Source organism: Callorhinchus milii, unplaced genomic scaffold (assembly GCF_018977255.1).
Source record: "Callorhinchus milii isolate IMCB2004 unplaced genomic scaffold, IMCB_Cmil_1.0 Scaffold2, whole genome shotgun sequence".
NCBI lineage: Eukaryota > Metazoa > Chordata > Chondrichthyes > Chimaeriformes > Callorhinchidae > Callorhinchus > Callorhinchus milii.
In genome coordinates this window covers 73,562,135-73,583,658 of record NW_024704743.1, presented here as the reverse complement: position 1 = coordinate 73,583,658, position 21,524 = coordinate 73,562,135, and the positions used below count along the sequence as shown (strand labels likewise).

At 41.5% G+C, this 21,524-nt stretch overlaps 1 protein-coding gene across 2 annotated transcripts in view; it reads left to right on the top strand.

The window, feature by feature from the left end:
- si:dkey-12j5.1 (probable assembly chaperone of rpl4) overlaps window positions 1-21,524 on the top strand; it is a 181,917-nt gene that overhangs the window by 144,890 nt on the left and 15,503 nt on the right. For both annotated transcript variants that reach the window (XM_042332441.1, XM_042332442.1), the window contains one exon: window positions 6,936-7,040. In XM_042332441.1, coding sequence (XP_042188375.1) covers window positions 6,936-7,040 — 105 coding nt within the window. The remainder of the gene's footprint in view (window positions 1-6,935; window positions 7,041-21,524) is intronic.

Below are 21,524 nucleotides of genomic sequence, written 5' to 3'. Positions count from 1 at the left end.
ACCTCATGCCAGTGATGAACTGGTTCGTATTGCTATCAAATTTCAGCCTGTTTAATTTCTTTCCATATATTTTCTGCCACAAAGCGGAGAGCCCATTGACAACAGATGTTCTGAATACTTAATTTTCTTAATATACCCGAGTCATCACGTTAAATTTGTCCCAGTGCCTGACTCTGAAAGGAATGTGCCAGTTCTGCTGTCAACTGGTTGAGCACATCATGTTGATGCAAGAAACTGAGTTCGCTGTTTCTTTTTCATGGAAAATAGATGGATTTCAGAATATTATCCTTTGAGTCAGTTATTTTCCCTGGCAAATAACAGCTTGTTTAGCAAAACGTGTTGGGCTGCTACCCATCAGTACTGGTAAACCGACATAGTGCATCTCAATGGAGATTTTGATGGAGCCTGTCAGCGATGGTAACTCAGACCTCTATGCAAACAATAAATTGCACAGACTTTTTTTTATTTAATTATGTGATTCAATGGTAAATTGTCTTGATGTTATTCACTCTTGGCCACTGCAGCATAAAGACTCGATTTACAGATAAAATTCTTATATTAGCTATCAATACTGTTCTCATAAAATGCCAATATTTATAAGAAACAGACGGTCCTTTTCAAAATTGTCAGGAATGCTGGTAAAATTTTCCTTCACATAATACCTTGCTTAGCATCTGTTATGAGGGCAAGTTCTGCAAGCATTGCACACATATGTTGCAATGTGTTTGTGTTGTAATTAATGGATTATATTTAGATTAAGTCTGCAACACGTTAATTGAACAGATTAGCATTTACCAGAGATGAATGTCCCAATACAAATTGTCCTGATTCCCATTTGGAGGATTCAGAATTCAGATCCTTTAAATTCAGATTTAAGTCCAGTTCCAGAGTCCTGATTTTCTGTTATACGTGCAGACACTCTGGCTGGTCGAACCAGAATTAGACCAGTTCCTCCTCCTACAATTATCCTCTCACTAGACCACTGGGGAGATCAGACGCTTTCCTTCTCATTGGATCACACAAGATCAGATATGCTCTCATTGTACTACTCGATCAAACACTTACCTTCTAATAATAATAATCCTTGCATTTGATATAGTGCTTTTCACATCTTCTAGATGTCTCAAAGCGCTTCACAGAATATACTGTAAAGTGAATTGACTGTATATTTGTGTATAATTATTAATAATAATTAGACATGTAGAACACTGGAAGTCACACTATTTCACCATGGATCAGTCTCTCACCAGTAGTATATGAGCTCCCTTGTTGGCCCACCTATGACCAGGACCCTGGACTTTCACTTAACGACTCCCAGACAGATGCATGAACTTTAACTGAACCAACGGGAGGTGCCGTGCAGTTGCATATTGCTTTCTCTTATTTTCCCTCTCCAGCTTTTCTGGAGCCACAACCACATTCCAGGAGTCTTCCATTTGTGATGAATAATGAAGCGTTCATAAATATGCCTGTTAATGTTTACACTCTGCACATGAAGAAAAGCACAGTTTTAATAAGAATAACCCTTGCATTTGACATAGCGCCTCACCACGTCGTTGAGACGTCTCAAAACAACTCACAGGACATGCTGTAAAGTGAAGTGACTGTATATTCTGTGGGTGAAACGCAGCAGCCAATTGCGCACAGTAGTTACCCACAAACAATCATGGACTGAGTGACCACAATTTTTTTAAGGGATTCAGGTGGGATCTGAAGAGCAGCAAAGGCGGAGAAGAGGTAGGGGCACAGTTTCCACACCTTCATGCGTAGTAACTTAAAAACACAGCTGTCTGTGCCCTCCCCCCACCCCCTAAACATTTGTACGAGTCTAGCCAAGTCCGTGTTCGATCGGTATTTCCATTTTTTTCTTATGCAAAATGATGTTGCATGGATACAGGCCATTTGGCCTAACTAGTCTTTGCCAGTGTCCAAGCTTCCATCCCTCCCATTCCCTTCACCTATACCCCTCTATTCCTTCTCCCTGATATATACAGGTGCTAACCTGACTCAGTTGGTAGCCCTCTTGCCCTCTGTGTCAGAAAGATGTGTGCTCCAGGCCCACATCTGGACTTTGAACTCACTAGTCTGAGACTCAAACGCATTGCTGAGGGTGTGTTGCAGTGTCGAAGGTGCCATCCTTTAAATGAAATGTTAAACCAGGGTCTGGTCTATGCCTGTTCATGTGAATGTTAAAAATCCCACAGCACTATTTTAAAAGAGAAAGGAGTTTCTCAGATATGCTGGCCAACAATTTCCCAGATAAAATTGGTCATTCACTTCATAGAGGTTTGCAGGACATTGCTGAGCCTAAATTGTCTCCTGCAACAAATGTAATCTTGTTGTTGCCTACAAATACACAATCATTACATTTCACAGTAAAATCCTGTGAAGCGCTTTGAGATGTCTCAACAACAAAATAAGGCATTCTATTAAATGCAAGGATTATTATTATTATTATTAGGCATCAAGGTTTCTCCTTTTTTGTTATAGTAGCTAAGCACTGAGCTGATGGTACAGTATTAATGATTTATCCAGAATAATAATTCAATTCTTCCATTTCCCTTTGAGCACTATAACCAAATTTGTCATCTTACATTTTACCTATGAACAAGATGCACTCTGACAATACCAATATTACCTTCAGCAGAAGTTCAAAAACAATATTGCACATGAGGGGACGTGGTGTTGTTTAATGATGCTTTTTATCATTTGCATTAATGTGAGATGACAGAAAATGGTTGTTGCAGATGCTCTCTGAAAGCGCGCAAAGGGCTCACTACACAGTAGTGTGCTGCTCGGTTGTTTCCAGCGCCAGTCTTGAACGTCTGACAAGAAGCCAGCTTCCAAGGGTGAGCCAGATGGCATGTGTGTTTATTCAGCCTTGTTGGACATCCTGCCTAGCAGCCCCACTGAGAACTGCTGAAACTCCTCAAACACAATCCGCTAGCAGATTGGACTTTTGCTCCTCCATGAAACCCCTGATCATAGCTTTACAAAGGCAGAGCCTCTTAACTGCTGCTCCACAGGGATCCTTGTGAGCGTTAAAAAAAAATTCACTGTGTGGGCAAAGATTGTCTCTTTTTTATACAAAATAAACCCACTGGCTCAGTGAAAATTGGGGATGGATAGTTCTATTAGCTCAATGTGTCTGGGTGTACTCACCAGCAGCTTTTCTGTCCTTTTTCCAGCTACATTCACAAAGGTAGGGTGGGAGCTCCCATCTACCTCTGTGTCCTTCAACTACACTGACGCCGCTGCTCTCTTCACTCAGCAAACATCGGCCTGTGTTATGTCCCCTGTCCTACCTGCTCCACCTTTAGCAGGCAGGCTTTCAGCCATTCTGCCCCTGCATTCTGGAACTCCACACTTGATTGCGTCCAATTCCTTCCCTCACTCCCTCCCTCCACTTGTTCAAGGCCAGTTTCAAAACATTCCTCCTTCCGCACCCACGTCCCTTGGTCACCCCCCCACCAGCTCATGTGCCGATCCATCATTGTTGAGTGCTTCAAGACGTCCACATGAAAGGCACTACATAAATGTAAATTGGATTGTGTTTAAACAGAAGTTCTGCATTGCTAGAACCTCCCTTGCTGTAGAATCCACTGTATCCACAAGGACTCTGGGATGCTACCCCACGTGAAGTGCGCTATATAAATGCAAGTTGTTAGTGTTGTATTTACCTGCTGGGGAATTTTACAACAAATTATCCGGGGGTGGGGAGTGAGGGATGGGCGGGTTGGCTTTGGAGGTTTACAGATGTTGGGAATAGACCAGCAATATCAACATTGTTTCATTGGCTTGGTCGGGTGAGCTTGGAGCTCAGTCTGTCTGCTCCCAGTTGAACTGCAAGAAAAACTCCTTGTGGTGGGTGAGTTTTTCTATCTTGCCACCAGCACTGATAGATGCTGCCTCCAGAGGTTAATAATAATAATAATCCTTGGTTTTACGTAGAAACAGCCTTCCATCACATTAAGTGCTGCTGGCACTCTACTCTGCAAAGGCTGCCACAGACCTGTGTGTGGGAAGTGTAAGCGGACATTGGGTTTGAAAAAGAGCTCATCAGAAGAATGGTGGAATAAATGATGCCCAGCAGGGAGCATGAAAGGCGCCTCAGGATATAAAATGCGGAGAACTCACATATGTCACACCAACTCACATACCCGAGATCTTGTTAGACTTCCCACGAGTCAGCAATGGTAGAACTCCAAACTATGATCAGTTGAATCAGCTTAGACAGAGAATTGTTTCTTTATATCACAATATATCCATTTGTTTGACCTGAAAGGCAATATACCGAATCATTATTATAACTATGTTGTTCCTCATTTATGCAACCACCAAATCCAAATTCAATGTCACTACTGTAGGTAATTCCAACTCCAGAAGTGAGGATTATGAATCCGGGAAAGAAGGCTGCACACACTAGATTGAGTATTTAGAATATTGACGAAAATATCTTTTTGGTAGACCCGCTCGCCTTCTGTATACATGTGTCTTTCTCTGGATTTTTTGGGCCAGCTGGGTGTCTGACACACGCATAGAAATCAACACCATCCTTAAGAGTCTCCAAACCAAACTACTAAGAGTTCTCCACATGGTCTCTATTTGTCTAATATGCGGTGGAAATGCACCTGAATACTAGGATTGTTCAGAATGGTCAATTCTGGTGTTGGATTTATACTTGGCAGTGAAATGGAATTTTCCCCCTTTCGATGACAATCCATTTGTTTGGAATATGGACATTGAATCATATTTCAAAATTGAGGAATCCCATACGTAGAGCAGGTAATCTAAGCTTAGACACTATCCAATCTTTAGGATCTGATGGCTTCATGTACCACTTGAGATTCAGTTCTCACAGTACTTGATTTCTGATTCTGTAGATTAGTTTGCCACTTTGTAACACACTCCCAAATAGTGTTATGATAGATGTTACTTTACCACCTACTCATATATTGATTGATGATTCAGTTAAAAGCAGTTGACAGGGCCAAACAGCTTAAACTATTTAAGATGCAGAATGCTTCCCTCAAAACAAAAGTAAAACCAATAAAAGACTGGTGTGTTTTCAACAAGTCAAGTTGCCTGATGAGACTTGCCGACTCTCCTGTGGCCCAGTGTACACTCAGTCACCAGAATCAGAAATTGATGTGATCAGTTTAACAAATAAGGCATCTGTACTTCTGTCTTTCACCTTTGTACACAGAGCCATTGTTAATGGCATCACTGCTGATGATTATCCTGCTCTTTATATGTTTTATTGCTAGAATTCCCGTGAGAAAATAAATTAGCCATAGGGGTTGAGTTATTTGATGTGAGGTACGAGAATAATCTGACCAGATCTATCATACATCAAGTATGTTTGTGGCTTGAGAACATGCCATTACAGTGGGGACATCTTGACGGAGGGGATAGTACAGCGAAGGACAAATTAATTGATAACTAGAATTAAGATTATGAGTTTCACCTACAGCAATGAGATTATTATGTAAATATTGGAGAAGATATGGTTCCGGAGAGATCTTATTGGAGTATTAAAATAATAAAAGGTATCGATAAATTGAGTTATAATAATATTCTTAACATAACAAACCTACAAGGGACACAGACTCGAGCTCAGAAAGGGAAGGTAATAGATAGATAGTTTATATTTCATTAATTTAAACAGACTGGCGAAGAAGTGAAATGGTCCATCAGATCCTTTGATTAGAAGATTATGGCAGAATGTGTCAACAAATTCAGCACAGAACCAGGCAACTACAATGCACACTGTAAAACACACTGTCTCTGATTCAGATAATTAGGTACTGTGTTTATAACTGGTCCAGGAAACAAATGGCTGCCTGTCCTGTTTTCAGGTTATCAAGTTGCTGCTGAAGTCACTTCCTGCGAAGGAAATTGTGTCAGTGGCGATCTGACAACCTGAAGGATGGTAATCTTTTAGTGCAGGAAGCCGACAAGTCTGTGCCGGACATCCACAGTTGTCCTGTATTTGGTTAAGAAATTGATGAGAGGTATCAAGGTAGAGGAGTGCATATCGGGCCATCTTGCTAGAACACTTCTCATTTTAGCACAGCTTGGCTTACAGCAATGATTTCCTATGGACCCGCACTAACCAGAAGAGTGCTACAGCTGTTTTTTGGCTCTGACTAGCCAGCTTCTTACACTGACAATTGACTGACTTACACATCCTAGTCCTCACATACAAAGCCCTCCATGGCCTCGCCCCACCCTACCTCTGCGACCAGCTAACCCCCTACCAACCCGCCCGTTCACTCCGCTCAGCCGGCTCTGGCCTGCTCCATGTCCCCGGACCCACCCGCCCCACCATTGGCGGGAGAGCCTTCAGCCACTCTGCTCCCAGCCTGTGAAATTCCATCCCCCATTCACTCCGCCTCGCCCCCTCCTTAGCCTCCTTCAAGTCCCGCCTCAAGACCCTCCTCTTCGACCATGCCATCGGCCACCCCCATTCCCCTCCCCCCCCCCCCCCCCCACCCCCAGCTCGGGTCTGAAATGCTGTACACTGTCCAGCGCCTTGGGACGTCCTCCCGATGCGAAAGGCACTATACAAATGTAATCTTGTTCTTGTTGTTTCAGCCATTTTGTCCTGAGCCTCTGGGATTTCATCCTCAATGTTCTCGTGCTCATTACTATAGCATTAAAAGCAGTTTTTATATTATTCATCAAATCCTGTGGAATTTAATCTATATTCTGAACAATAACAAACAACACAACAGTCCCTGTCTAGTAGTAGTCTCATGCCTTTGCTGAAATGAAGATCAGTTCAGGGACAAATTACATTCTCTGAGGAGTTGACTCTATTCGTTTCATCACAACATGCAGCCTTTGTTCAGAAAGTTATCGATGGTCTCTTTCTGCAACTAATTCCCCACAATTGCAAAATAGATGACCTGAAGAATGTATTTTTCTTGTAGGTTTGGTATCTGCTGGGATGGGTTTGTTATCTTCAAGCAGAGAAGTCGGATCAGGAGGCTGCATTCAAGAAATCTGCCAGGGCACACCTCACGAAAGCTAAAAAGGTAAACCACTGCTGTGTGACTATCGTGCTTCACTCGTTCAGGAGTTAAGTTGCAGAGAACTTGTAAGGGGATTTCTTCTTGGCTTCATCTGCCCCCAGTACAAGCACATTTCAGATAGTCAGTGTTTAAACAGGACATGAATACAGAGGGTGCAATAGTTTTTTATTCATATTTTCCAAAAATATCTATTCTGCCAAAAAATATTGTGATCTTTTCCCCTTGGGGAAATCTGCAGATACATGTAATTACACTCAGGCCTGTGCCAGTGAAAGGTATTTATTTCCTTGCTATAAGCTTTCTGTTCGATGAAATTGTTTATCTTTGTTTTTTGAAAAGCTTTTTTTTGCCATAATTCACTCGTGCTAATGCTAAGGCAGAAAGCTAATGCTTTCTGCCAAGAAAGGTATTGAGTAACAAGCATTCACAAACTTAAATAATCTCAGTTTACAAAGCCTACCTTCCAGATGAGCAAGACACTTTATTTCTGGCAGACTAACAAAGGACAATTCTGTGATCTTTTAATTGCATCACAGGCTGAATCTTTAACCACATTGAGACAACAAGGCATGATCTCTCTTTCCAGATCAGCTACATAAATTAGAAACTAACTGTGAGTGTAAATTGCTATTGAAAAATTAATACCCTATTCATGCCGCACATTTAACATCAGTTCAACACTTTTTTTCTGTGTTAAAGGAACTGCAGGCTAGCTGCATCTTAACTGCAACGACAACAACAACACCTTGCACTTATATAGCACTTATATAGCGCCCCCAAGGGTCTCAGAGCGCTTAACAGCCTGTCTCCAAGCTGGTGGGGGAGGTAGCCATAAGCACGGTCGAAGAAGAAAGTTTTCAGGCAGGACTTGAAAGAGAGGAGAGAGGTGACAAGGCAGAGGGATTGAGGGAGAGTGTTCCAGAGTCTTGGGGCATAGTGACTGAAAGCGCGACCTCCGATAGTGGGGCGGAGGGTGCGAGGGATGAGCAGGAGGCCGGTGCCAGTCGAGCGGAGGCGCCGTGTGGTGGATTGGGGAGTGAGGAGGTTGGAGAGGTAGGGAGGTGCCAGGGAGTGAAAGGATTTGAAAAACTGGTAACTGGTACAAATTTATCAGCATATATGCTGCAGAATACATTGCCACTCAGAACAGCAAAAGCAACCATCTGAAGTATTCTGCAAACAGTAAAACACAAGACATTTTTAGATTTCTGGTGCAGTGGGGAAGAGAATAATTAAAATAATAATCCTTTCATTTTATTTGGCGCCTTATTATGTCAAATATCTGAAAGCACTTCACAGACTTTTCTGTAAAGATGAGTGTGTATTTGTGGATGAATATGAAATGTAGCAGCCAATTTGTGCAGTGCAACGTCCCTTAAACAACCAGGAAGTGAATGACTCCCCTCTTAATTTTATGCCAATTCTTCAATTCCATTTCCCCACCCTTTCTCCATATCTCTGATACTACCGAGTATCTATCTAGCTTTCGGCACAGACTCGATGGGCCAAATGGTCTCCTTTTGTGCTGTATAATTCTTACACAGACATTACGACTTAACAAAGACCTCGCCTCCACTAAATCGTCGTTCTACTCCAAGATAATCTTGGAGGCCAAGAACAACCCCAGCTCCTCTTCTCCATCACCAACAGGCTCCTCCACCCACCCTCTCACTCCTCGCCCATCCTCACCTCCAACTCCCAACTGTGAGGAGATGCTGGATTTCCTCAAGACCAAAATCGAGGGGTTCCATTCAGCCGCCTCCACCCTCTCAACCGCCATCCCTTCCCCATTTCCCGCTCACACTCCAGCACCTACCCATCCCTCCCTCCACACCTTCGAACCTGTCTCCTCCTCCTCACTCACCACCACTATAACCTGCATGAAACCCACCAGTTGCTCCCTCGACCCCATCACTGCTCCTCTCCTTACCTACCAGCTCCATCTCCTTGCCACCCTACTCACAGACCTCAGCAACCTCTCCCTGTCCACTGGCACCAGGTTTATTAACATCCTCAGGTGGGGCTGGGGCAAACCAGTGTTCATTGAGCAGAGGGAGCAGCCAGAGCATTAGGTTTGCAGGAGATCATAAAGGTAGACCATGCAGGGATTTGAAAACGAGTACAAGGATCTTGAATTCCATCTGCTGGGGGATGGGGAGCCATTGGAGCAGAGCAAGGATGGATGTGATAGGCTTGTGGAGTCTGGTTCGGAGAGGAGACAAGATGAGCTGCACAGTTCTGGGTGGTGTAGTGTTTGATTAACGACTAAATAAAATCTTTTTTTCCTTTGCGCCTGATTTATCAATGTTGTCCCTTTTAGATTTTTTTGTTACACAAATGCACTTAAGTTAATTTGTCAATTGTAAATTAAACTTGTCATTTCAGTCCGTTTCAAGCCAACTGGGTTTGATCCAAGAGATGAGGCTGGGTGCTCTCTTGCTTGCTGTCTCTGATGAGGCAATCCCAGTCTGCGGGACTCCATGCACTCTTCAGTATCAATGATAAGTCATGCAGAGAAGATAAATCTGTACTTACATTGGCACCGTAGTCTGAACTACAGTTCCATAGATAATGAGTTCTAGGAATGTTCCTGCCATACTGCCCAAGCTGCAATACTAGATGAGATAGTCTGCTTTGGAGGATAGCAACAAAACATCCTGTTACTACATTGTGTTAATATTTAGGCTCTAGGGACCAACATTATTTTACTAAAGGCTCTTTAATGGTGCAAGCACTTTGAATCAGCCTTGGAGTTGATCTAACCACAATACTGAGTGAATACTGCTGGATACTTTCTACTGTATAAACTGGAGGAATGAAAATAAAAGTTCTGCCATGATTAATAAAATGGCTGAATGGCCTTCTGTTCTTCCACTTTTATTTGTGATGTTGCCCATTTTGATGCTGATAGTGCCATAAATTGGTATTAAAATAGCTGTAATGCCTCATATTATACAAACAATAATTTTGTTGCAAATTGCACCTATGCTCATTGGAATTTTATAAACTTTCTTTGTTGGAATTTTCACCTACTATGGGTTAGCTTATCAATGTGAAAATACAGCAATAAAATTCTAAGAGAGATATTGTGTTTGACATATACAGTATTACATCCAGTGAGATAGTTAATTGAAACGTGCAGATCTCGACAGTTTGTTTCATTCAAATCTGTCATATTTTGTCTAAAAATGTAACTGATATATATAAATTGATTATAAAATAATTTGTTCAACTAGAATTATGACCCACTAAATACTAACTTAAAATTAGCGAGAGGAGAGACACATTCATTTCCTGTCCAAGGTTTAAAGACCTATTCATGTAGCATCTTAGAGAATCCAGAATTTGGCAAATTGTTAAATTCACTCTCAATTGTATTTGTGGTGCTGTCTACCCCCAATAATGTTAACTTCCTGTGCCTGATAGCGCTGTGAATTCACTTTGATGCCGGTTTCCTGTGATTCTTAAAAGAAATTCAAAGAAACTTGCTTCAAAATTAAGGCTGTGTTTAAGGATTTGTCAAACTTTGGATGTTCTAAAATGTCACACAAATATAGAAATCTGGACTTGGTTAGATTTTCTACCCCACTGTGTGAAATATGGGTCTTGTGGTCTCTTGCTATGTAGGAGTTCTCCTGTTTGGTTTCAAATACCAAAAAGAGGTACTTTAAAATGCAGAATAGATTTTGTTTTGTAAATTATAAATACATACAGTGACATGTGGTGCATTTCAGTACTCTCAGACTCCCAACAGAAAATGATTTTTTACTCAGTATCTGAATTTCATTTCCTTTCTCAATTTCTTTGAAGGGTTATTCTGGTTTATAGCACTCTTGCCACTGAGTCAGAAGATTGTAGGTTCAATCCACATGTCAGGACTTGGCAGAAGTTCCAGGATAGTGTTGGGAGAGTGCTGCATTGTTGGAAGAGTTATCCTTCGGATGAAACGTTAAACAAAGTTCCTGTCTGCCTGTTCAGGTGGTTGTTAAAGATCCCATGGCACTATTTGAAAAAAGAAGGTAGTTGCTTCTGATGTCCTAGCTAACTATCCTCCAGATAAAATTAGCTATTCACTTCTTAGCAGTTTGTAGGAAATTAATGCACAAAGTAATTGCTGCTTTCGCCTACATATTACAATCTCTGCACTTCACAATTAATAAAATTCTGTGAAGTACTTTGAGATGTTTTGATAATGCGATGAGATGTTATCAACTGCATGGATGATTATTATTAATATTTTTCTGTATTGGAGCAAAACCTCCAGATTGTCCCTGATTATCTCGTACTCATACACCAATCTACACTTGCTCAGTGATATGGTCTTTCTTCTGTACAAAAAAAGTTAAGATAAGAAAGCTCAAGGTGAGATTAAAGGCTTTCTGTGAAATAATATCAGTAATACCCAAGGAATGATTATGAATAATTCATCACTGATCAATAACTTGGCAGCCAGTGCAATACAGTTACAGAACCACAAAATAAGTTGTTTAATAGCTGAAGGACACAAGCAGTTAGAGATTTATGAAATGAATAAAAATACAGTGGCCTACAAAATACAGTCTTCTGACTACGGTAAATCTTGTGGACCACTTTGAGATGTTTCATCGATGTGATAAGGCATCACAAAGGTCTTCACAGAGCCAACTGGGGGCCCAAGTTGGGGGTGGGAGGGATCTGAGGAAGGTTGGGGTGGTGGGAGAGAAGATGACCAAAAGTGCAGTCAAAGAGAAAAGTGCCTAGGCGAGTCGGAGGGGAGCAAGGTGGAGGGACTCCAGGATGGAGTTCCGGAGAGTGGGGACAAAATTGCTGAAACTTCACCTACTGACATGAAGCAGGCTGGTGTTTGCCGAACATAGGGAGGGACTGCAAAGTGATTATATTCAGCAATAAAATTCCAAGAGAGAGCGAGAGAGAATGTCCTTGAGAAATAATCCATTCAGCAGAACAGTGATTAAAAGCTGGAAATTTCTAATCTTAGTTCATCGAAATCTGCCAAATTTATCTGAAAAATGTAGCTGCTATGTTTTAACAACAACAACTTGTATTTATATCGCGCCCTTCACATAGCATAGAATCTCAAAGGGTTGCACAATGGCGGGGTTGGAGACCGAGCAAGGGAGAAGGGAGAGGTGACCAGATAGCTAAATGGAGAGCAAGGCAGTGAGATTGAGTCAGGGAGTTCCATAGGCTGAAGACATGGCTGCCAATGGTGGCATGGAGAGATCAGGGGACTCGCAGTGTGCCTCTGGCAGCTGAGGAAAGGGGGTCGGGCAGAGGAGGGCTGGGGCACCAAAGGATTTGTATGCGAGGATGAGGATCTTGAAGTCAATCCATTTAGAAACAGTGGAGCCTGGCGAGAATTTAAACAAATTACAAAATGATTTATCTAATCAAATAATAATCAAATAATAATCAGCCATGTCCGCCTGCAAAGATAGCCACTACATTTTACAATAAATCCTGTGAAGCACTTTGAGATGTTATGACAACTTAAGGTGCTATATGTTTTATTTGGTCAGCCGGGTGTCCGACACACGCAGAAACCCATTACCATCCCCAAAATGAACGAATACGAAAAGACCTATCGTGCTCGTTCGTAGATCAAAATTCAATCTGACCACTTTTCCTACCTCTTCACTCCCTGCTGATTTAGAGATTGACCCAAGTCCTTTTGGATCTTGAACTAAGTTACTATTCAGTACGCTAATCAGCTATTTGTTCCAGATTGTCAATGAATGGAATTGGGAAGACAGCATATCTTCGATCTATGTTGGTTTCTTTCGGTGTAATTCTCCTAGTCTGCATTTATGCAAAATGCCCCTCTGTAGTCACTCTATTGATCTATTTTGTTACTGTAGACACTTGGATTGTGTTTCTCCATCCCCTCCCATTCCGTTGGACTCATCTGAAACTGAGCTCAAACAGAGATTGGCAGCAAGGTGCCAACAACTATGTGCTTGTGTACGTGGTCTTTCAGTTGTAGGTGAGAGGAGTTCTAAAAAGTATGATCATTTGTTCGTCTTTTTCTAATCAGAAAGTTCAATATTTTGAACGGTGTATGCAGTGAGGGGAGCAGTGTCATAATACTGGGCTGAAGATCACAGATGTTTAAAAAACAATCCTTAAATTGATTTCTATTCTCTGCACAAGGAAGAGAAAGCTGAGTCTGCAAAGATCCATGCAAATGTTAGATCATTTCCGTCTCTGTAAAAAGATAAGATTATCCACATTTCACATCCTTGCAGTGATATTATTTCGAAATCTTTAATGGTTTCCTGATGGATCAATGGCCTGAAATTCCTTCTGATCTGTGGGTTTTCACATAATAATAATAATAATAATAATAATAAACAATAACCTCTAGATTTGATATAGCACCTTATGACGTCTTCAAGACGTCTCAAAGTACTTCACAGGATATACTGTAAAGTGAATTGACTGTATTTTGGGGCGAAATGCGGCAGCCAATTGTGCACAGCAGTGTCCCACAAACAGTCATAGATTGAGTGACCACATTTTTTTAAGGGATCAATACCCCCGGAAAAGCGATCTGCATGCAGAAACCCATCGCCATGATTAAACGTATGCAGACCAGACTGCGTTCTACATACGTATAATGGACCACAACTCTGTCCTTGGAGGGACGTACCCTATTTATCAATACCAGCAATTAATTAGTTTGGGGAAAGGTTTGGAGACCTCACTGTGTGCGTGAGGGTATTGCTGGAGTTTATCCAACTCAAATCATGTGGCTTGCCATCGAGACCACTGTCTGGCAAATTTCCCACAGCTTATCTAGCTAGAACCATACTGCCCATCAGGCCTTTGCCTTGGAGGATTAACAGGAGCTGAGGGCAAAGAGACACTGTTTCCTGTGTCTGCCTTTTCCAAGTCCTGCCAATGAGCCAGGCTGTCTGGCCTGTGATTGGCCGTGCCCTGGAGTATTGCTAACTCACCTGGCTCAGGAACTGGACTACTGAGACCCTCACAGAGGGGTGGGTGACAATTCTGACATTCCGTTGTCGAGAATGTCAACTTGGAGCCAGCTCAGCCCCAAAGAGATCCCGCTTGCATTTGTGTAAACCTAATAGCCTCTTTACAGTGTATCCCTGCTGTCGACAGCAGCTCCTAGTTTTCAGTGCTGTAATGAAAAGAATTTGTACTCTGCCTCTAGAGCATTGGAGATGAAGCTCAAGAAGTGCTTTTAATATATCCTCCACAGGCGGCGGCAGCAGCAGCAGCAAAATCTAAATACTCATAGTCACTGCAAGCATCTTTCTAGATTTTACTTTCTCTTTAAGTATTTCCACCACAGTGCAAAAGGAGATTTTACCTCAACTGTGGCTCAATCCTCCTACTTCGGTTCCAGTCATTATCTAATTGGGGAATATAAACGGGTAATGAGGAATACGGAGAACACATTGGAAGTACATGTGTGCAGTTACAATAAGTATTAGATAGAATCAGTAGAACACAGAATCAGACATAGGGATCGAAAGAATGATTGTCAGGGAAACAGCGTAATGACATTTTATACTAGAAAAAGCACTCAGGGCATAAATACTCCTGCTAAGAATTGTCCCCCAGACCCACAAGTACTCAACTCCATCTATATTCCGATGACAAGTAATTGGCTCCAAACCGGATCTCTGGAGCAGTGTTTCACAAGGGAGCATTAGGTAAACGGGGATTCCATGCAGAGTAACGTTAGATTTTGAGATTCCCCAGTCTGCTGTTTAGTTTTAATGAAGGACAAGTGCCCCAGTTCAATAACTTGCCGACACTCCAGCTTCACGCATGACGATTATCACTTGAACTCCCACCCACAACTCCGGTGCCCAGCCAGTACTTTGGAATGCTTTCCTGACATGAAAGGCACAATATAAATATAAATTGTAGTGTATAATTATACTACAATGGGCTGCGATCGAGCCACGCCATGATACAATATAATACACATTTCTGTTCGTAAATGTAAATTTCCAAGAAGAACAATTGGAAGTTGCTTTTTGGAAGTACAGTCAGTCAATTAATCAAGTCAGTCAATCTATCAATCAATCAGTCAGTCAGTCAGTCAATCCGTCATTTAATCAGTCAGTCAGTCCCCTGCTTATTTACCATCCCGGTTGCCATGCCTCCCACCACACTGACCAGTCTCTGTGGTCTGTACGTCAAAACACTTAAGCCAAGATGGATGCAGGTCATTTCAAATGAAGCATAAAATCCATTCATTTAAGTAATGTAAGTACATTTGCATAATTATATCAGCTTAACTTGTTCTATAGAGAAAATAGTCAATTTAGCCGCGAGGCATTAGAACCAGTGTTACGGTGTAATGAGAATTAATGTTGTTCATTCCTTCACATTCACCCGGTACCTTGATAATCAAATCAGTGCCAATTTAACCCATTTAGTGAATTTCCTCAGTGTCCCTTGTTATCTGAAAAGATTTTCCTTCTTGCACACTTTCTGCCAATTTCCTCTTGATCCCAGTCTTGGCATCATAGAAGGTTTAAATGGGTGTAGAGTGTATAGCATAGAGATTGTTAGTGACTGGTTGTGTTGAAGCAGACCTTGCAGTAATTGATGTAAATCTGCTAGGACCTACCTAATGGAGAGAGATTTTCCAGCGGTGGATGAAAGCTGCTTGAAAGCAGATACTCTTGCGGGATCAAGAAGTACTAAAGAGAATAATTGATCGTCCTTTTGTATTCCCTGGACAGTGATTGCTGTGGGTTTAAAAGAGCATTGAACTAGCAGTATTTCATCTGATTAATATTAAAAAAAAAGTTCTTTACTTCGAGAATCACCTTTTTTCATCTTTACAGTCTATTGAGCCTCATCCTATAAAGGGACAGTTCATATAGCACTTTTTAAATCTTCTGAGTGGCTGTATTTAAGTGTGCTGTAAAACGTCTTACAGTAACCTTGTGTGTCAACCTTGCTCAGTTGATAGCACTCTCACTTCTAAGTCAGAAGGTTGTGACTTCAAATCCCATATTGGGACATTGAAGTCATATGGTCTCGGCTGACACTCCAATTAAGTGCTAGGGGAGCGCTGTATTAATGGAGGTGCTGTTCTTCACCTGAGACGTTCAACCGGTCTGGTGGACATTAAGAGACTCCACGGCACTATTCCAAAAGAGAAGAGAGTTTCTCTTGGTGTCCTGACCAACAATCCTCCAGATAAAATTTAGTTGTTCACTTCATGTCTGTTGGTGGGGCAATGCTGTACTTAAATTAGCTGCTGCATTCAATTGCAAGTTACAGTCATTATATTTTGCAGTTTATCCTGCAAAATTGAAACATCCTCTCGATATGAACGGTGGTATATCAATTGTAAGGATTATTATTATTACGATCCAATTATTGCAAGCAGATTTCAGGCAGGAAACTTTTTATATAGCTAAAACTAAAATAAAATGACAATTTCAGAATAATATCTGCTGACCCAATTCACTTGCTTGCTTCCCTATCCAAATACACAGTTAGAACTTAGCGGCACATTCACTTAAATTGTGCAAGAAAGTCAACTTTCTTAATTCTCAAGGGTGAGAAGCATTTTCGAAAAGTCAAAGGACATGTCAGGACTGAGAGGTTCTTTAGATCCCCAACTGAACCACGAGTGAAATGTATAGTTGCAACATGTTCTTGCTGTTGGAACTTGCTTGTTGGTGGATAGATTATTGATTCTGGCTGGGGAGACAAAGCCTTAAAAGCTATCATTCGTAGAATGCTTTCAATGATCAAATGCACATCATTCACGTTCTAAATGAAATTTGTTGCATCTGACAATCCCATTATTCTTATTATTCTCCCTTGTTCCCTTTTCACCCATTGCTGTCCCCATTACACCCTTTTAATGCTTATCATACATATTTCAGGGTTTAGTAAGATACATTCACAAACCAGATTTGTTGTCTAAATTGTCTAAATTGTGGAGTCCTGTAGCTCAGTGCAAGCGAGAGACCTGAGTTCAATTCCAGGCAGGGCCAACCTTGGGCAAGTTTCCTTACTCCACACGCCTAATAATAATCCCTCCAAAACAAAACAATAATAAATTGGTCATTTTCAATCCATGACTGTTTGTGGGACATTGCTGTGCGCAATTGGCTGCCGCGTTCACCCACAAATATACAGTCAATTCACTTTACAGTGTGTTCTGTGAAGCGCTTTGGGACGTCCTCCCGACGTGAAAAGCGCTATATCAAATGCAAGGATTATTATTATTAAATTGAAACTTCCAGTTTGTGAACATCAATGATGTGAATTTTGTCTTAAAAAAAACAGTCACTACACATCATGGTGAATTCTGTGAAGGACTTTAAGATGCTCTCCTGACATGAAAGGTGTATGTCAAATGCAATGATAACAATTCTTGCATGTGATGCAGCACTTTATCACATCGTTTAGACAGCTCAAAGCGCTTCACAGAATTTACTTTAAAGTGAATTGACTGTATATTTGTGGGCGAAACGCAACGATTTCTGTATTTATGTTGCTTCAATTAACGTCCTTTTCCAGCACAAAATATTTCAAAAGGGCATTGCAAGCATTACTAGTGTCATACACCAGAAGTATTTTAAATGTAAAATATATTTAATATAAATAATAAAGAAGTCTGAGTGAGGGTTCAATGGAAATAGATTGACAATTGGATCAGGTAATGTAAAAAAAATCAATTTATTGAGTGTTGAGTAAGTAATTGCAATCAGGACTTAATTTATCATTCACAATATCTGTTTCCCTCCTGTTCAATATTTATATGCTCTCTCTTGGTGACATCATCCGCAGAGATGGGGTCAACTTCCACATGTATGTGGATGACACCCAACTCTACCTCTCTGCCTCCACTCTTGACTCCAGGACCACTGCTGTGCTGACAGAATGTCTGTCAGACATCGAGTCCTGGATGAGAGGTAACTTTCTTCAGTTGAACATCAACAAGACCGAGGCTCCCCTGATTGGCTTCCGTCAGCACCTCCACACCTCCGCACCTCCATGGTTGCTCACTCCACCTTTCTAAGCCAGTCTGGGACCTTGGGGTCTTGTTTGACCCTCAACTATTGTTTCTACCACACATCTGCGCCATGACCTGCTCTGCCTTCCCCCACCTCCACAACATCGCCCGGCTCTAACACTGTCTCACACCACAGGCCGCTGAAACCGTCATTACATCAAGGCTTGACTATGCAAACTCACTGCTTGTCGGCCTCCCCAACTCCTCCCTCCACAGGCTGCAGATCATCCGGAACTCTGCAGCCCATGTCCTTTCCCGCACTAGGCTCCGTGTGCCTATCACCCCCCATCCCTCGCCCAACTCCACTATCTTCCATCATACAGAGGATACAGTTCAAGATCCTGGTCCTCACCTTCAAAGGCCTCCACGGTCTTGCTCCCCCTACCTCTGCGACCTCCACTCAGCGGGCTCCAGCTTTTTTCACATCTGCCACTTCACAATCTGCCACTCTGCCTCTGGAACTCCATCTCGTAGACCTTCTGCCTTGCCTCCTCCCTTGCCTCCTTCAAGACTCATCTCAAGACCCTCCTCTTTGACCATGCCTTCGCTTACCCTCGTACCCTCCCTGCTTTCTACCTTCCAGCACCTTGAGACGTCTTCCCGACGTGAAAGGCGCTATACAAATGTAATTTTGTCGTTGTTGTTCCTTGTTGCTGCCTCAGTTTTGCTCCATGTGATGTACATCTCACAAGATCACAGGGTCAGTTTGGATGAATGAGGCCCTTCTCATCCTCCAGAATATAAAATATACAGTAACTACACTTTACAATAAATCCTATGAAGTTCTATGAATCGTCCTCCAGAAGTGAGAGCTGCCTACTGAGCTAGACTGACATACAAGCCAGTTGGGGTTCCTTCTGCTACCTGCTTCCACAAGAAAATCCTTCAGAAAGTCAACTCTGACATCGAGGCTACCCCAACATCTTTCCAAAAGTTAGTATCATGGTGAATTGATATATTCTTAATAGGTAGCTGGAAATCACTGCCTCACGGTCACCAGGTATCATTGTCACAGAGAATAATAAGTTTGGTAAAGCATTATTAAGACTGCTTTTATATTGCAATCATGAAGTCCAGGCTAAATGAAAAGCACTTGCTTTTACGCAGCCTCTAGATCTCAGCAGATGACATTTTGCACACACGTGGACATCTTATCACCACTTAAATGTGCTATTTAAGATACTAATGTGTGCGCAGTGCCCATTAGAATTGTTGGAATACTATCTCCTAACACCCTAAACACACAATGTACTGACGTAGTATTGTCAGTGAAATACACACGAGGAAGAGGCGCTGACTGTCCACAAGGCGCTGCAGGGCTCGGTGATGTCAGTAGAAATCAGGAACTGGAAGTGACCTGGAGCAGCTACGCTGTAACACGCTATATTTTAACAAGAGCCTTGTACATTAATGACTTCTGTTCTAATGGAGCTGGACTATATCAGCAGTAGTTCACAATCTGTTCGTGGCTCAATGGCTATCTGCGCCTTTTCATGACTCACCTTCCTCTGTTGTGTAACCATATGTCACTGTTTCTGCCCTGAGTCGTTAGCCTATCTTTCTCTTCCAGAGGGTATAGGTTGGTGGTGTAATCCCAGCATCTCTGTTAGAATATTGTTCCTATTCTCAAGTATAGTTCATTCCAGGTTTATCGTAAACCGCCAGACAACGGTGTGCACGAGGCTTTATGATCTGCAGTCTCCTCGAGACCAGTAATTAAAATCTTGGTGTTATGAACCACTCTGTTTAGAGCCTCTGTAATAGGAGATATATTCTGAGAAAAAAATCTATTTTAACTAAACCCACAAATAATGCACAGAATAAAATCATCACAAAGCTGACATCGGCAAAACTTTCAAGAGAGTTGTAAATTAGAAATGGTTGCATTGATTGGCTCTGTCGTTTTCATTATGTCAACATTTAATGCCAAGAAATATTTCTCCAAAGGATTTATTACTGCTATCAGAAACTTGAATATTAATGGAAACTATAGATTGCATCTCTTTTTATGTTACTATACTTTCTAAAAGTTATAATAGGGTTGTACATCACTGTGTGCTTCAACATTAGTACCTCTGAGCCTTTGACGCTACATCAACCAATAGGCCTCTTCAGTCATCTCTACCTTGGTCAGAATTATGTAGATATTTGTGATTTACCTGTCCACCAATATTTGAGATATCTCTAAAAACAAGTGTGCAAATATTATGCGTTTTGCTGGATGTGTTTTGATGGATGCTGGAGTCCTGTAGTTCGGTAGTTAGAGTACTCGTCTCACGAGCGAGAGACCTGAGTTCGATTCCCGGCAGGGTGAAACCTTTGGCAAGTTTTCTTGCTCCATACGCTTGATAATAATCCCTCAAGAAAATAAAAGCACACAATAATAATTTGGTCACTCAATCCACGACTGTGGGACACTACTGTATGACATTGGCTGCCGCGTTTTTCCCACAAATATAGTCCATTCACTTTACAGTATATTCTGTGAAGCTCTTTGAGACGTCTAGAAGATGTGAAAAGCGCTGTATCAAATGCAAGGATTATTATTAATTCAGTAAATGAATGGAGAGCTTGTGAGGAGTTATTGTGGTTATATTTTTTATTAGTTTGTGAAGCTTGTGTCTGATTTATTAACATTTTATCAATTCAGTCAGATTGCCTGTTGGGTGTACTCTTTCCCCATGGTAGGACCTAAGCTCGTGGTTTAGGCTACCGTTGGGGAGATTTGATCAAGGTGCCATTTTTCAGTAGAATGAGGACCCGTCTGCCTACCTTCAGTTCGATATTAAAGAATCCTTCAGCTATGCTGAGAAGCAGGGTGTTTCTCCCAGTGTCTTGGCTTGCAAACCATCAGATTAATTGGTCATTCACCTCATGGCTGTTTGTGGAATCTCACTGGTGCAAATGACTGTCACGTTTGCCAACCAATAGACAATCATTTCACTTGACACCAATTATCTGTGAAACACTTTGAGGCATTTCAAAGTGATGAGGTGCAGTAAAAATACAAGTTCTTTCTTATAACAGTAGGCAAGTGACTTGTGTTAATGTGTACGAGAGTGAATGTCAGAACGCAGGAAAGCGGAGTTGAAAATGAGCATCAGCTACTTGTGTAATAAAGAGGTATTGAAGGCTGTTGAAGTCCGAAGTCTGTTCAATGCAGAATTCACACATAATAATAATCCTGGCATTTGTAATAGGCTTTACCACATTATTGAGATGTCTTAAAGAGCTTCATGGGAATTACAATAAAGTGTAGTTAATGTAATATATAGGCAAATAAGCACAGTAATGTCCCAACAATCAGCTAAGAACCGAATGACCCCATCTTTTGGCCAGGATACTAAGATAAATTCCTTTCTCTTCCATCCTGTTCACCCACAATATATACAATTCACTTTACAGTATATTCTGTGAAGCGTTTTGAGATGGTCTTGAATACGTGATAAGGCAAGGATTACCAAATG